Source organism: Rhinichthys klamathensis, unplaced genomic scaffold (genome assembly GCF_029890125.1).
Source record: "Rhinichthys klamathensis goyatoka isolate OS25496 unplaced genomic scaffold, OSU_Roscu_1.1 h1tg000032l_1, whole genome shotgun sequence".
NCBI lineage: Eukaryota > Metazoa > Chordata > Actinopteri > Cypriniformes > Leuciscidae > Rhinichthys > Rhinichthys klamathensis.
Genome location: NW_026606581.1, coordinates 3,051,954 through 3,070,272, shown reverse-complemented (window position 1 = coordinate 3,070,272; position 18,319 = coordinate 3,051,954). Strand labels below are relative to the sequence as shown.

General features: G+C 38.5%; 1 protein-coding gene across 3 annotated transcripts in view; it reads left to right on the top strand.

Moving 5' to 3' along the window:
* Positions 1–248: 248 nt before the first annotated feature.
* The window catches only part of mta1 (metastasis associated 1), a 47,354-nt gene continuing 29,283 nt past the window's right edge, over positions 249–18,319 (top strand). For 2 of the 3 annotated variants that reach the window (XM_056245570.1, XM_056245569.1), the window contains exons 1-3: positions 249–570; positions 13,885–13,952; positions 15,009–15,102. In XM_056245570.1, coding sequence (XP_056101545.1) covers positions 543–570; positions 13,885–13,952; positions 15,009–15,102 — 190 coding nt within the window. In that variant the 5' untranslated portion in view covers positions 249–542. The remainder of the gene's footprint in view (positions 571–13,884; positions 13,953–15,008; positions 15,103–18,319) is intronic. The other variant, XM_056245568.1, reaches the window with a different exon arrangement.

The window sequence follows — 18,319 nt, the reverse complement described above, 5'->3', positions numbered from 1 at the left end:
CCACTTAGCTTTTCTTCAGAAAAGATCTAGTTACTCAAACATGATCCTCCACAGAGAGGAATTTCTGTCCTTGTTCTATTATAGGCAACTCGTTTAGATCTTTGTTTGAAATGAAACTTAGTCTGAGAGCAACAGTTGTTTATTTGTTTCATTTCGCCTCTAGCGGGTCCAAAGTAGTACAGCAGCAATGGTTTTGGTCATTTGAAGTAGGCGGGGAAACGCGAGTGATGCTGCCCGTGCAGACCCCCTTCCCCTCCCCTCTCGCGCTGCTCTCCAAGCCCCGTGGCCCGAGTCTCTGCTCCTGCGTAACGATCCCGCTTTGTTGAGAAGGTGTTTCTAAACACGCGGGTGATTCTGAACGAGATCCCTCACACCGCCCCGTGGAACGCGGCTTCGTAAAAATATGTGCACTGTCTCTTTAAGATCCCTTCACTAGTCCTCTTCGTATTGATCAATCCACCATTTTCCAGCGCACAGCACTCAGCGGCGGCGGCGGAGAGAGAAAGCCCTACCTGGAGACGCCAGGCAGGACCGGGGCAGTCATGGCAGCCAACATGTACCGGGTCGGAGGTAAGAGATCATGCTGGGTAAAAAATGTCGTGCCCTTTTGTGTGTGTCGCTCTCGTTCATGCTTTTTCGCAACAGGGCTTAGCAGTTTTAGATTTGTCCTTCCTCTTTTATTATTTAAAGTACTGTAGGACTACAGTGAGAGGATGATGATGGTGATGGGGATTGCGAGCCGCGAGATGAAGAGGAACACTCTCGTTTCGGGACCCCGAGAATGTTTTTACTACTAACTGGCGCTACATATATTGCCGTTAGCATGATGTAGCGCGTGCGGGTGTCATTGAGTGTTAGTAACAAGCGGGTAACTCTTAAATTTACACAGAAGAGAAGCGTTTGATTTTTTTTTTTTAAGTTAAAGTTTGAGCTGCCCGCCCCACTTAACACACTCTGACGGGTCAGAAACACTATGTTTTAATGGGAGAGGATGGTACAGTGTCAAATTTTTGTCTTGTAATTTACTTTTTATAGATATTGAATGTAATGGAGAAAGTTTTGGCACATAATCTTTAAGACAGTAGATTGAGTCCAGTGACTTCAGTGCTCATGGAGAAACTGTGTAGATATAAAGTATAGAATATATAATGCTATGTGTCAAATAATTAACTTAATGGAGATGTATATTGGCATAGGCTACCCAAATTGGTCTGTGTTCATAAAGAAAGAAGATGCCAATAATGCACTGCTGCCTTTTTAATATATATTTAACACATTTAAAAGAGATTCACAATCATCTCTAATTAACTCAATTATCTATTGTGGCTGAAGCTCAGATATCAATTTAAAGGAACAGTAAATAATTGAAAACTTTTTACTTTTTACTCACCATTTACTCACCCGCCTCATGATGTTTCAAATCTATGTGACTTTGTCTTTGTTTCTTCGGCAGAACACAAAAGGAGATGTTAGGCAGAATGACAGCCTCAGTCACCATTCACTTTCATTTGTTTTTCCATACAATGAAAGTGAATGGTGACTGAGGCTGTCATTGAGCCTAACCTCTCCTTTTGTGTTCTGTGGAGGAAACAAAGTCATATAGATTTGAAACATCACGAGGGGGGAGAAAATGATGTTAAAAGTTACATTTTTGATCATTTATCCCTTCCATTGATTGCATTTGGCTCTGTAAGTAACGGATTCCCTGTTGGTATCAATTATCCATTAGGATTTAGAATGCTGATTTAGGGAGAATGAATGTGTGCTTACAGTGTCCATAGTCAGTGTAATTATTGGTGTAATGAGAGTATTTGGCGTGGGAAGTTTACTCTTGAGGCAGGGGGAGTTGATGAACTTGGTCTAACCTGAAGAAAAGCGGATCTTTCATCAGGTGCGTTACAAGTGAATTTACACATTCTGGTTTAACTTAGGAACATCCGATCGGGAGTCTTCTATTCTGTCAAGATGTTTCTAGTGTTTAAACATGTTTCTAATATATGAAGTATACAGAATTGAGATGTTCTTTGTTTATAGAGTACCTGGATTTTCATCATTTTTGTCCATTGAAGTACACACAACCAAAAGTTTCACACTTCTAAATGTTCATTGTGAAAGTAATTCATATGAATCAAATGGTTCAATCCAAGTCTTCGGAAGAGACACGATCACTTTAAAAGATGAACGTAACGTATTTAATTTAGGCTTTTATTCATATATAAATATTGATCAATGCACATGCTTAGAACACATCAAATCTGGTAAACACAAAAGCTCAACTGTACTCGCTTGAAGTGCAAGAACAAAACTCGTTTTGAACGACATGAGGGTGAGTAAACGATGACAATTTTCATTTTTGACTCAACTATTATTTTAAGACGTTATCTATCTCAAGTTTTAATTTTGACGTAAATGTATTCATGTGACAAAGTAAGCCTACCACTTTTTAAAAGGGTTGAATAATGCATACGGTTTTCACAAAGTATTTAGACAAAAATAGGCTGTATTGGATCTGTAATACTCAGTATACAGTTAGCAGATTCTGAACAGTCGCTGTTCTCACTGGATGTCCTGTACGGAGATGAATCACAGGTTTGTGAATGCGTTCGTTCAGCACTTTAAGACCATTGCAAAAATATCTGTTACTCTGTTACACGCTCCTCCCAGTGTTTGCAACATCTTTGGCTGCTGAGGCTGAAAATGGCCCCAGGCGCTTCATCCAGCAGAGAGTCTCCAAGGGCCTCCATACCGCTGGCTACTGCATCACCCGATACGACTGATCGACGACATCTGCACTCTCTCTCCATTTCTCTTTTTCTCTCATCGGTCTAGTGGACCAAACAAAGCACATTGACCAACCTCAGACTGGAATGAAGCCAGTTTTGCAAAATTTTACACCTCCATGTTCAGACCTCTGCTGTGCACCCTATACACTTAGCGCAGCCGTACTAATTGCTGAAATGGGCAATAACTGTCATTTGGATCTCATTAAAGCACCCCTAGATACCTTCTTCGTGATTCTCCTGATAGCTCCAATACAATCATCGTTTTCCTTTGAGTGGATTTTGGGGTATTGAATTTGGAAGTGGAGCCATAATGGTTAAAACAATGCCCTGTGAGGGAGAAACAATGCCTCAGCGTTCTCTTCCTCCTTTGTCCTCCCTCACACTTGATGGAGAAGGTAGTCGGCCTGAATTCTCTCTCATTGAGCTAACGGCTTTTCTCTGGCTCTCTTTTCTTCTCCCAGAAGGGAGGCTTCTCCTAGACTCCAGCGTAGAATAAATGTGCCAAGAAAATCAGAGGGAAAAAAATTCAAAACAGACCACCATGAACAGCCAGAGAAATGATGGAAATTGAATGAATCGCATTGCGATTGGTGGCGTTGAACTTGGCTATCTTCGGGATGGGTCAGGTTTAAGTTGGGAGCCATGAATGAGAAATGTAAGCCAATGGATGCAGTGAGCAGAGATATATGGTATTTGGGAAGCTTCACCAGGTGTCTGCTATCTCTAATATGTGACCCTGGATCACAAAACCAGTCACAAGTCGCACGGGTATATTTGTGGCAATTGTATGGGTCAAAATTATCGATTTTTCTTTTATGCCAAAAATCATTAGGATATTAAGTAAAGGTCATGTTCCATGAAGATGTTTTGTAAATTTACTACCGTAAATATATAAAACATTTATTTTTGTGAGTGAATGCAGCACAATCGCTAACATAAATGGACAACTTTAAAGGCGATTTTCTTATTGTTTCGATTTTTTTGCAGCCTCAGATTCCAGATTTTCAAATAGTTGTATCTCGGTCAAATATTGTCATATCCTAACAAACCATACATCAATGGAAAGCTTATTTATTCTCAATTTCAGACCCATGTGACTGGTTTTGTGGTCCAGGGTAACATATGTGTCCGGTCTGTGCGGGTGTTTGCCCTGCAGTTGGTCTTGGGAGCAATTGATGTATGATACCACAAGCAAGCAAATTTCATACTTTTCTGTCTGGTACAATAGCCGTAGCCTATTACGTGGTACATTTTGAAAAGGCATTTTGTTCTCCATCCACCTTGGGGAAAATGCAGTTGCTTCTTTAACATTTTTTGTGTGCCTAGTAGTGTTTTCTGTAAATCACTGGCCAGGAATCTGTGCCTGCAGAACCTTGCATAAGGGTCAATGACGTGACACTCCTTTTGATGGCATTTCTGGTAATTTATTCAAAAATATCCGAAAAATGCAATTACTTGAATACACCGTTTCTACGATGAGCATGTTCAATTTCTGAATTAAAAGTTATTGATAATTTTTGGAGCTCAGAATGTCAGGGTGATACAGATGTTCTGATATCATAATGAGGATAAAAACCTCATTAAAATCATTTAATTCTTGAAAAGAACTTAAGTAGTTTGGCATAATCATTTATTACTATATTTATAATATTAAATTTGATTAAAGTGCCCCTATTATGCTTTTTCAAATATTACCTTTCATGCAGTGTGTATTGTGTAATATAGCTGCTTGTGAATGTAAAAGCTCTGCAAAGTTTTACAGATCGAAGTGCATGGCAAATAAATTTATTGTCTCCAAAAAGAAAGAATAGATTCTAAGCGGCCAAAATGAGTTTTCAGCAATTTCTGTCTCACTTCCTGTTACATTCCTTCGTAGTAATTTAACACATTTGCATAATGCCATTGCCAGCCTATGGTCTTCATTGGCTGCCCCGAACAACGCCTACTTTTTTTATACTTTAATCGCAGCTGAGGTCTGGAAGAGTTTGGTTCCTGTTGTTGACATCTTGAGAAAATGCTATTTTCAGTGCTGCAAATCCACTTCAAAAGAACTTGCACTGGAATTGATACAGAAAAACAGACGGCATCATTCCTCTTCGAAACACTGATCAAGCGCTGACGAAACCTCCGGAGCTGAAATTCAGATACGGTGATAGGCGTTTTTTTTTCTTTTTCTCGGTAGATCAATCACAACTGACTGGGTCGTCTGACCAATCAGAGCAGAGTAGGGTAGTGGAAAGGAGGGGTTTAGAGAGACTAAATCTTTAAATGAACCAATTTCAGACTCTTTGAGAAATTGGGTGATGTGCAATTTATATTATGAATTTGTTTCGTTTTATTGATGACCTTGGTTGGATGCATGTAAACCTGTTGTAGGAGACTTCTAAAACAAAATTAGGAACCTTTAAAATAGCATAGGTGCGCTTTAAAAAATATATCATAGGCTCTTAAAAAATCAGTCTTATGGGTGTTTGTGGAGTCTCAATTTCCTACAGGTTGTTAAATGTCATGGTTTTGACTTCCCCAAAAATCATTAATTATTAATCCATTTATAATTTATTATGATATGTAATTTATTATTATTATTCACTTAAAGGTGTAAGTAAAGTATGTTATTTTTTACTTGATGGTTGGTTACACCACATGACAACTTTTTAGAATGATTGATTTAAAAAATCTATTAAACCAACATTAATTCAAGGATTACATTTGTAAGAATATGGCACATTTTAAACTACTTTCCTTTTCTTTATAGTGGGGACTTATCAATGACCCTTAAAGCTCAAGAGATTTCAGTAGAATTAGACATAGAAAATCGTCATAGAAAAAGGTTCTACTCATAACTGAAGCTAATTTGAATGTATATTGATAATTCTTCTGATCTTAGCTTAGAATCACAGCAGAAGATTCCCATATTCTTCCTGGACCATTTGGTATTCTAGAGTGTACAAAGCAAGACAACAGGGATTGTAGTTCTGTAATGTTTAAATACAGGTAATGATGGGATTACAGAAACTGCAAGTTGTCTCTGCCGAGCAAAGCATCAGTCCAGGCTGCTCTGAGCACTGCAGAGCCACAGGAGCAGTTATCGCTCTAGTACAGTTGTGTGATTGACAGTTAAAACAGCAACATTATAATTTATTCAATAGTTCCTCAGCTGGCAGAGACTCTTTAATGAGAAGAGTGGAATGGCGTTGTTTCTGAGAAGATGCTCAGAGGATTAGCTAACTAGTTTCTGCCAATACTTTTGCAGTAGCTTTATTTTATGATAAAGTGTTTAAATCGTATTGATTTTTAAAAATTGATTTGACCATTGACCACTAAAAATGCCTGCAAGCAGATGCTGTGTTCTTAGCGAACTTATTCTGGCGTTTTTTATTCATTGCTCATTATGCTTATTTTGCCCTGACTGTTTGCACCCGTGTCTTACTCCATAACCTTACCAAGCTCAATACTATGTAGTTTTTGTCCTAATGACTGTGACAAACACTACATTTTAGCTCTCTAATTCTGACTCATCGCACTGGGATGTTCAACCAACAGTGTGATTTCTAATTGTTCCAAATCATGCCAGTCAAAATTGGTCCCATTTACTTTCTACTGCACATTCCTAAACTTATTGTGTATGATTTATCAGTGCATGTTATTCCAATTAAATTAAATGCTCCTGTGCTTTCCATTTCGGTCATTGTCAGCCATTTTTGGGGTGGGGGTTTTGTTAACCAATTTCCAAATAGCTATTTAGGCTATTATTAGGAAATTCAAGCCTTACTGTAGTTTAAAGGGGTGGTATAATCCCCTTTTTTACAATAAGTAAAATAGGTCTCTTTGTCCCTAGAGTGTGTATATGAAGTTTTAGCTCAAAATACCCCACAGATAATTTATTACAGCATGTTAAAATTGTCCATTTTTTAGTGTCAGTAAAAACACGCCGTTTCGTGTGTGTCGCTTTAAATGCGAATGAGCTGCTGCTCCCGGCACAGAGGGCGGAGCTTCAAGAGCTCGTGTTAGCAGCTCCGATTACCTCACAGACAAGCACTAAAATGTCAGAAACTGTTCTGCCTTTTATGTTTAAACCGGAATCAGACAATGATGGAGAGACTCAAGAAGTGACATGTAGAATGCAACCGGACATTTCTGAATGGTTAGTTGATGAATATGTTGCTGATGTAGAGTTAACTATTTCAAATAGCATATTCTGTCATGATAATCTATAAATCCCTCGTGTGGGAACTGTTGTAAGATGCCTACAGACTGACATGCTATAGCATTTGTGTTATGTACTGTACTGCATGTGAAAAGACAGATGCTACAGCTTGAGCAGACTCACAAATGTGCTCGACTACAACAACTCTTCCTCTTCTCTACATGGACTGCGTTTTCCCGGGGGGCGGCGTTTATGTAAATTTTAGGGTTAGTGATGTCAACCCGGTAGTCCCTACCAGCCGTTTGTTGTAGTCCTTAAAAAGCAATCCCTTTAAAAGCAAATATCTTCCTTTGCTTTAAACTTTGAGCGTTGTAACTTTGCAGAGGTTGTTTATGCTCAAACAGCAACATTACACACTAACTAAAGTTAGAAAAGTGAAATCATAATCAACCACCCTTTTAATCCCAGAGTTACACTTTATTTTAAGGTGATGTAGTTACATTGTACTTAATCAAATAAGTACTAAGTAATATTAATTAACTACATGTACTTGCTGAGTTACGGTTAGGGTTTGGTTTAGTTACTTGTAATTATGAATAATTTACTGTTATTACTAAAGTAAGTACATGTAGTAATGTTTAACTATGTCACCTTAAAATAAAGTGTTACCAATCCCAGTAAAAGTAATAAAGGCTATATCAATATTGGCAAATAATGATCAATTTCAATTTATTAATAAGCCTTAACTCCACATTGAAACATTGGGATACTTGAAATGCTCTCCCTCTCACAGTTGAACTTGACCTTCCAACTTGATGTTCCAGTCAAAAATCCTCCTCAAAAATTTATGCCGGCTGTGTTCATGTCCATTCATGTCTGGCTTTATTGTGGAGTGGAAGACCAGTTTTTACAATCCAACAAATGACCTATGAATAAAATAAAGTATCAAAATCAAGCATTTCATTTCTCTTTGAATATCCCTATTCAGTGAAAGTGAATGGTAGAGAATGAATGCCATTTGATGTTGATTAAACATCAAATATTAGATTTTTCTTTGTCACTTCATGCTGCTTTTTTGCTTTTAGTGTGGACAGAAAAATGACTTGCTACTGAATGCTTGTCACATAGTGGACATTGTGTCAGGATCTTTGTGTAAATGAAGGTGGCGCAATTACAGACCCTGCAATTTCACACACAACGCCTCGTTCTCTTTCATTTCGAATAGTCTCGTCTGAAAGACCACAGAGACATAAACCGAAACATCACTACAGAAATCTATAGCTTAAAACTATGTAATTTGATAATTTATTAATAAAATAAGAGTATGCATAAAAAATAGAAAGTGTGTAAATAAAGGATGGATTTTATTCTTTAAGGATGGATTCAATTAGTCAAAAGTGAAATTAAATGCATTCATAATGTTACTAAATATTTTAAAATAAATGCTGTTCTTTTAAACTTTCTATTCATCAAAGAATCCTGAAAAATGTATCACATTTTCCATAAGAAAGCAGCACTACTATTTTTAACATTGATAATAATAAGGGATGTATCTTGAGCACCAAATCAGCATATTAGAATGATTTCTGAAGGATCATGTGACACTGAAGACTGGAATAATGATGCAGAAAATTCAGGTTTGCCCCCACAGGAATAAATAACGTTTTAAATCAAAAAAGTTATTTAAAATATTACTGTCTTTATTTGATCAAATACATGCAGCCTTGGTGAGCAAAAGAGACTTATTTCAAAAACATAAAAAATAAAAAAAAACTCCACACATCAGCCTTAAATGGTTAGTTCACCCAAAAATGAAGATTCTGTCATCATTTACTCACCCTCATGTCGTTCCAAACCTGTAAGACTTTCGTTCATCATCGGAACACAAATGAAGATCTTTTTGATGAAATCTTATAGTTCCTGGTTTGAAACAAGCGGGTTTAACTGAAGTGTCTGGTGCGTTCCGGGCTTCGGCCCACCACTGGTTTTTAGGTGTTAAGACACGCACTTGGTTCCGTATTGTTGGAGAAGGTGTTGTATAACTCGAATCCCTGAGCCGGAGGCAGAGAGCAAGAATAACCTAAGATCTGCACTAATGCTCTGTGTATGTGTTTGGCGCATAAGCTTGAATTAACTGGCATTGCCATAGTAACGGATGTCTCGTGGGTCCGGGTCTGATTGTCCTAAGACAGGGATTGAATGGCCTCTGTACCCTCCGAGGACCTGTGCAGGCTGGGGTCTCCTGCAGTGGCTGGGTCACGGAGACCTCTTCCTCTGAGTTGAGCTCAGGGCAGCCTACACTTCCTGAAGTCCAGCCTGATTGCATGTGGGCCTGTCGATTTAATGAAGTCGAGAAGTTTATATATTTTACATTTTACAAAATGTTCATCCCTAGTTTGTCCTTTTAAACTTTTTTTTGTATCTTTTAAGTATCTCTTTTTTAAATGTTGGCTTGTTCGTTGTATCTCTCGCTCTTTGTCTGTCTCTCTTCACTCAACTTCCCTCCCTGTACTTAATTCTCTCCCTCACTCTCTTTCTGTCTGTCTTTCCTTCACCCTCAGTCTCAGTAAGGCTCGGCAACATGCACGGATTGGATCACTGGAAATTTGACTGCACTGTGATGTCACAGGCTGTGTCGCTTGCTGATTGGTGGGGGGATGGGGGCACAGCATTCGCTGTGGGCACAGGAGATGGCAGGAGGGTTGTCAGAAACTGAGAGAGACAGCAGTGGTGCATCCAGGTCTTCTCTATGCTCCTCTTCGTTCTCCTGGTTCTGCGTGAGGCTCTGACTCCATGTCGTGTTTTGCTCTGGCCTGGGAGACCTCTGGTAGAACTTGTACTCATTAAATAAGCAGCAAAGAGGTGCGGCCCTAGTCTTGCACACTGATAGATACAGTCAAACGCACATGGCTGAATAAGTCTCAGATGGAGTGGAAGATTCATGACTGTGTATGTCAGGGATTTGATCCACAATCAATGTTTTTAGTTCCAAAGTTCTTGAGATCCCAACACGTTACGCAAAAGTCCCCCTGTAGTCAATAATTTTATCCCTTAACTTAACTTTGATCACCAAAATGCCATATTTAAACGTTTTTCCAGTGAAAGAAAATGTATTCATGCCTTAAAATAGCTTGAATGTAACTCTATACCCTTGCTTCATTTAGTATATGCGGAACTAGTTTTTATTTTCTGCATGGCAGTTTTCTGAGTAGCCGCAGATCACGATAGGCTCTTGGGTCAACTGTTAAAGCCTGTATCTGCTAAGCATTAATAAAAAAAACTATGAATATGCAAATGAGCCCCGCCTCCACTCACTCACACAAGCTTGTCTACAAGTCGATGTATCAGAATAATGCGCTTTATGTATCGCTCTCTACAATGTCGGACTCATAACGGTAATTAATATGATTAGCCTTTGGCTTGACTACGTTATCAAACAGCTAATAATCTGTTGCTAATGTTACATGAACCGTGTTCCCGTTCGCCATCTCAGAGCCAGGCAGGTGCCTTCTAACAATCAGCATCGTCAGTGGAGAAAGGCATGCAGTTCATCATAACATCGTAATATACATAATTCACCCGCTAATTTCCTAAATGTACCCGATTTTGAATATCAATAGAAAAATATAGCGAGATAACCTGGCTTCTCTTGAGACTCCCCTGCTTTGGAGTTAATGATATGCTAAAGCCCTCCAGCACGTTGTTGTGATTGGTTACAGGGTAGTTTGGGATGTAAGAAACGCCAGCGATTTCAAACCATTTTTTTTTCCACTGCAGTTTTAAGGAGAAAATACTCATCAATGGTGTTGACTCATGAATTTGCACATGGTTTGTCTTAAAGCATATTAAAAACACCACATATACATATAAACAACATTAAATACCACAAGGGGTCTTTAAGCTGTACACTTAAGGCAGCAAATGACATTCGTAAGATTAACAACTCATTTTACTATTCAGTCCGTTTTATTTATAAATTGCTTGTTTTTTGCATCTTTTAAAAAACTAGTACTCTTAAGGTGATGATACACAGGACAACTTTTTGAGCAATGTTGCTTGGCAATCTTGCCGAGCGATTGTTGCTTGGGCACTTTCCCATTGAAAATGGGCAATACATTTCTATCTGGATAATTTAGATCGGTCGTGGGCCCTGTGTCTCATCTGATTGCCCATTGACGGCAACATTGCCCAGTAACATTCCTCAAAAAGTTGCCCTGTGTATCATCACCTTTAGTTTTGCTGTACTACGCCAAAGTCTTTGACTACGCTTAGCTGTTTTAAATGTAAGAATGCATCCTGTCCCCGTTGTAAGTTGAAAGTGTGCATCTCATCTTAACTGTTGCCAAGGACCCCAAATATGATGACCCTTTTTAAATAGAGAAGTGCAAGTGCTGCAAATTTGATTGTGTATATGTATGTTTCAATATGCTTTAAAAATCCTAAACAGTACATAGAAAATATCACATCTAATTCTCTGGTGTTTGTGTTAGTTTATTTTCAGTTGTAGTAGACCACTGTGTATACTGTAACATCTGTCTGAAAGTCTGAGTAAAGTGCTACAGACCAGCCAGCATACACTTCTTGGTGGAAGAAAAAACAACAAACAGGAGCATACAGGAACCTCCCGGTTTTTCCAAGACAACATATTAGGTCATCAAGAACCAAACCAAAGTCACTTCCTGTCTCTTTATAGCCAATGGTGCCATAGACAGAATTTTTTGAACTGGACATATGAAGGGCCAGCACTGTGTTCTCTCCAGGCCTGACTGTATAAAGTGACAAGTCATAAAAAGCTATCTATTACATTTAAATCTAAGTTTCATCCTAATCAGCTGTGACCACAACGAGTGGTTGCTTGGTGTCTTTTTCTTTGGCATTGAGCTGGGCATAACATGTCATTGGTCTAAAATCCTGCTCCACATAATACAACATTAGAGGTGCTTCTCATATAGAACATCTAAAATTTGTAAAAAAAAAACCCTTAAACTTGAAAGTTGTTTCTACACGGTTTCATTTTAGTGTATTCTTTCAAAATCAAAGTTGTATTTCTCAGCCTTCATTCCTGAAGTTTAGTTCCACTTGTTTTTTGTCGTTTAAATTCTCAGCAAATTCAACCATTTTGATATATGAGTAAACAGACTTGTCTATGAAACAGGAAGTGTAGTCTCACATGGCTGTGTTACCAAACACTGAGTTTGCAAACGTGTTTTTGCCAGACTTGGTGTTCTGGTCCCCCCACCCCCCGAAACCATGGGATTACTGTTGTAGCGTGTGTGTGTATTTATGCCGTCTGCCGTATGTGGGGTGTAATCTGCCAGAGGTCCTGGCACACACAGGGTTAAGACCAGGCACCCCACCAAGCCTGAGGCTTGCGGGGGACGTCCCGCAGAGCCGTAAGCCTCCAAAGAGCCCACACGCCCTGGAGCAAGGCCAACAGCACACGCACCGAACACAAACACACACAGATACATCAAGAAAGGAGGCTTGACACAAGAAAGACTGAGAGAATCGGTAGGAGGGTCAATGACATAAAAGTGATAATAATTTATCATGTTCTAAGTTCTTAGAAATTATGTTTTTATATAGCATTTCATCCATAAATGCTGTACCATTTTAAGAAAAGTTTTAATTTAATTTTAATGACTCCTCATGTTATTCAAGTAGACAGTTTGTCCCTTATGCCTTGAATACATGTGAATGTGCATTTTTTAAATATTTACAATTTTTAATTTTCAAGGTAAATTATTTATTGATAAATATTGTTGTTACATGACATTATACTACCTGAACTAACCTGGCTTTGTATCAAAAGTTCTTGTTGACCTTGACACTGTCATGAGAGTCCACAGGGGTTCTCTCTATGATATCATTTCCTGTTCTGTTTAGTTTTTATTTTCTGCATGTCAGTTGATTTACATGATTTTGTTGGTCTTAAAGGGCTACTTCACCCAAAAATGATATACTCATCATAATAATTATAAATATAATATTTACTCGTCTTCATGTCTTTCCAAACCTGTAATCTTCGAAGCACAAATGAAGATCTGTAAATGAATTTTGAGATATTTCTGTTCCTCCACAACTAATGTGCAAGTTGATAAATGTTTATATGTGAATAAAAGCCTAAATTCAATCTGTTCATCATATAAAGCGATCGTGTCTCTTCAGAAAATTTGGACTAAACCGCCCAATTCATATGGATTAGATTTATGATCACTTTATGAACTTTTTGAAGTGTCACAAATTGGTAGTTGAGTGGACTCAATGGAGGGACAGAAATCTCTTAGATTTCATTAAAAATATTTTCATTTGTGTTTTGAAGATGAACGAAAGTCTTACAGGTTTGGAATGGCATGAGGGTGAGTAATTGATGACAGAATAATTTTTTGCTGAACTAAGGTTTTCATTTCAAGAATTAATTTTTTTTTTTCATTATAAAACCAGGGAGGTTGTATCTCCCTGAGTCCCTGACACTTCTGGTTTGATGAATCTGAGTTTTAATTATAATTTTTTTTAAATTCACAAATTATAGAAGAGCTGCGTGTTTGAATTGCATTTTTTGCATTCGAATTAATGAATTGATGTAGGGCAACAAAATGAGCGCCATGTCTAACTTGTTTGTGTTTAATGGCCTGTTTTGCCCGTGACAGTCCTGATACTGGTATGTCGTTTGGTGCCAGTCAAAAGTGGGCACTGAAGGTTACATATGAGGTTGAGTTACAAACGCCATAGCTTTTCACAGTGTCAACGCATTTGTTTTCAAGTGCTGTTGTTAGGGAGCTCGCCAAACGCAGCAGCGCTCCTGTCATGTAGCCCGACGGAGAATGCTCTGTTTAGTCTCCGAAACAGTCCGGTAAGCCTCAGCAGGTGTGTGAGCGTGACAGGAGATGCTGCCTGTCGCTGACAGACCGGAGGTGTGTGAACACTAACTCTTGTTTCTTTCTCTCCTCACAGATTATGTTTATTTCGAAAACTCCTCCAGTAACCCACTGCTGATCAGGCGAATAGAGGAACTCAACAAGGTGAGTGACAAACGAATGTGTGTGTTGCTAAAAGCCAATCGAACACCATGAGACTGAAGCTTGTCACCCTTGAATGCTTTAAGTCTGCTACAAAAAGATTGTAGGATTGTAGCCAAGTTGCAGCATTCTTCTAGTGAGTTGAAGTACTAATATAACCAAAATATAAATACAAAGTGAATTAAAGCTAAATTGAAATAATGACAAAAGCACAATAAAATTGCTCAAATGAAAACGGAAAATATAAAATTAAAAGCTTATTCAAAATATGAAAAAATACTATAATAGTAAAATAAGATTCGGAGACATGATAGATTTATGTGAGAAGCATAACAAAATAATTCGCTTTCTCTGTTAGGTTTGGTGAGCAATTTCTGATTCAGGAAGACATCATTCTTTTGAGCCATCCAGTCCTTTTAAATCTGAATCATAGGTTTAAGCCTAACCCTGAATGATTAATTCACTAATTGAACTGATTCAGTTCGTTAATTTACCGCACTTACTAAATCAGTCAGTGTGAAAAATGTTGATCTCACACACCTTGTATGGTCTCGAAAGACTTCATATGGAGTCATATGGACCAATTTTATGATTCTTTTCTGGTGCTTTTTGTCTCATTCACTTTCATTGCTTTTGTGTTCCAAAAGAAGTAAATCATACAGGTTTGTAACAGCATGATGAGTAAATGATGAAAGAATTAAACATTTTGGATGAACGATTTCTTTAAATATATGCAGGGTGACAAGCTTCAGTTTCGCAGTTCGCTTGGAAAAACCCACACCTAAATGACTGACAAATCTCAAAGCTACAGTTTTCTGACTTTTTTTTTTTTGTTCTCACCGTGCTCACACTTTCAAGCCTTCTCCTCTAACATCACACTGCTCCCCCTTCTGCCCTCCTCATCTTCCCTCCGTCACGAGACCCTCTCAAATCACCCAGGAAGTGCAGAGGTGTTTAGGTCACGGTTATGGTTTAGTCCTCAGTTTGCATATTGAGGCTTCCCTAGCAGCCGATTGGTCTAGAGGCTGTTGCTGTGACAACTCTGTTTCCGTTTTGCAGACGGCGAATGGGAACGTGGAGGCCAAAGTGGTGTGTTTTTACCGACGCAGAGACATCTCCACAACGCTCATCACCCTCGCGGATAAGCATGCACGTGAGTAGTTGTGAGAGACTGCTTTACCCACAATGCTTTGAGCTGACCGTTCATAAAAATAGATTTGACTTTGGAAAGCACTTACCGGTAGTTAGGAGTGACGCATGAACAAGTTTGTTCCTTGAGGTTTTATTGTTATTTGGATAACAATTTACCCTTTGAACCTATTTTTCTAAACGGTAGATGGATGCTTTTGTCTTTTTAAAATAATCATTTGCTCGGTTTTATACCTTGTGCCTTGCTGTCTACTACCTACATAGACAGCCAACTTTTAAGGATGCATCCTAACTGAAATGGAACCTTGTTACATCAAATTTGATTTTGGCCGAAATTAGGTATATTTTAGCTACTTATTAGGCTAAATAATTCTACTGCTTACTTTTTGGAGCCTATGAATTGGGAGTACAGCTAATGCTTCCTCGGCAGCTGTCTTCCAGTTTGTTTGCAGTCCACTATGGCCACCCACAATCAGCTCACCAAACCGGACGTTTTTTTCCGAGACATCCGCCTGGTGGCTGTTATCATACAGAGCTAAAATAAAAATGCCTGTTTATCCCATGTGAACGTTTCTAATATTTCAAAAAATTTAGAAACTCTAGAAATGAGCCCGTTTTCAATATTTAGCTTCAGACATCTCATATTAAACGATACGTTTACTTCTTTAAAACACAATTCGCCATTCACACTCATTTGAATGATGTTTTATTAAAGTAAAACACTACAGAATATTCATTGGGAAATAATGTAGGTGGCGCTTGATTTTATCCATTTACATTTGATTGGATCAGACATGTCAAGCTATGATATTATTGGTTAAATGGTGTCTCGTTATGTCAGTTTAAATAAGAATCTGAGACGTAAGAACAGAAACTTTGTTAAACGGAGACAATTTTGTCTTTTAATTTGAAGTTTAAAAAAATTAATTCAAATATGGTCAAACGTATTTACATCATTTAAAATCTCTGTTAATTAATTGCATATTATTTTCACAATGAGCGCTACTAGATGACACAAGAAAGTTGACAAAGTCTTTATTGGCTAATTACCACACACAGATTGGAAAGCCTGGGTGTCTGTGTGTGTGTCATTGTGTGGTAAGTTATTTTGATAGCGGGCTGATTTTGATCAGAACACCACCAAGATGCTGACTGTGCAGTGTGTACATTTCTTTGATTCAGTCTAGAGTCTCTATAATCTTAATTAGATATTTGAACACATTTGTTGTCATTTCCGCATTCAGATTCATTGTGAAGAACAACTTTAATGCTTTAATTTTTGGAATAGTGTATTTGGCCTAATTGAATCTTGTTTCAGTGCCTCACCTTCATATTGTTTCAGGTTTGTATGTTCTTTTTTTGCACTGTAAAAAATTATTTTCATGAGGTATCACAACTTTTTTTTTCTTTTATCAAATCAGCTTAGATAATTAATGTGGTTCAGATAACATACTATTTTGAGTTTCTGTTGATTAAACCAATCTCCTTCATTGTATTAAAGGGATAGTTCACCCAAAAATGTTCATTTTGTCATCACTTATTCACCCAACCTGTATGAGTTTCTTTCTTCTGTTGGACACAAAAGAATACGTTTTAAAGAAGGGTGGTAATTAAACAGTTGACGGCAGCCATTGACTTCCATAGTAGGGAAAACATACTCAATGTCTACCGTCAACGTTTTGGTTACCAACATATCTTCTTTTGTGTTAAACAGAAATAAGAAACTCGTACAGGTTTGGAACAACATGAGGGTGAGTAAATGATGACAATTTTCATTTTTGGCCTAACTATCCCTTTACCTCAATTTTAAGTTCAATAAACACAAAATTTTAAGGCAACAATAAGTTTTTACAGTGTGCGTGGAACAGATAAGGAGGTATTTTGCAGAATGTCGTTGCTGCTCCATATAATAATGGCATATAGTATTCCATAAAGCGAATGACCAGTGCTGTCAAATCCAAGTGTGTCAAGAGGCAGCATAAAATGTCATTCTTGCATCTTGTGATTATTATTAGCGTCAGACTTGGTGCAACACTTTTTTTTGGAGCTCTACATCCCTGGTTCCCATTCACTTCCATTGTATGGAAAAGAGCATCCTAGACATTCTTCAAAAGATCTCCTTTTATGTTCCATGGAAGGAAGTTGCGGGTTTGGATAGACATGAGGGTGAGTAAATGACGAGAGAATTTTCATTACGGAGTCCTTTAAATCTTGTTAGAGGTGCAGGCAAAAAGCTTCAAGATAACTGTCTTGTCCATTATGTAATGTTCAGATGATTGACAGCCCTTAAAACACCTTGAATGAAAAGAGAATCTGTTCCTGCTGTGAGCAGAACCTTCCTCCAAAATGGCTGCTGTAGAGATTTATCAGCAGAAGGGTATCTAAGTACAGGGTTAGACAGTGCTTATGCGTATAAAAGAGATTTCATCTTTGGTTTGCAGCGCACAAGTCCGATTCTGAGACCATGAAGCCTGTTTGTTCATGTGGACCACACAGATGCAGTGAAGATGAACTCTCTCTCTATGTGTGTGTGTGTGTGTTATGGACCTCTCCTCAATGCCAGCAGCCTCTCCGTGGACCTTCAGACATTTGCAATATGAGAAAAATGCATGGCAGGAATGGTCATTCACCGCATGGGTGTGGGCTACATCCTGTCTCTGCCTTTGGAAAAGGGAAAGGGAGTTAAAGAATGAGTGGAAGAGCGTAAGGAAAGAGTAAAGTCACCAAGTGGAGGGAGAATGAGGGAAAAGCCGCACCAATGAAAAGAGGAAGACACAAGTTCAATGCCGGCTGGAGGAGGTCTTGTGCCTTCATAAAAGTTACAGGCAGCGACTTGGCCCATTGTGCATTATTAGAGCACATATATATATTCTTCCTTCCTCCCTTCCTTCCTTCCTTCCTTCCTTTCTTTTATTCGTTCTTTCCCCACATCCTTCCTTATGTCTCTACGTACGTCCGTCCTTCCTTCCTTCCTTCCTTTCTTTTATTCGTTCTTTCCCCACATCCTTCCTTCCTTATGTCTCTTCGTCCGTCCTTCCTTCCTTCCTTCCTTTTATTCGTTCTTTCCCCACATCCTTCCTTCCTTATGTCTCTACGTCCGTCCTTCCTTATGTCTCTACGTCCGTCCTTCCTTCCTTCCTTCCTTCCTTCCTTCCTTCCTTCCTTCCTTCCTTCCTTCCTTCCTTCCTTCCTTCCTTCCTTCCCTCCCTTCCTTCCTTTCT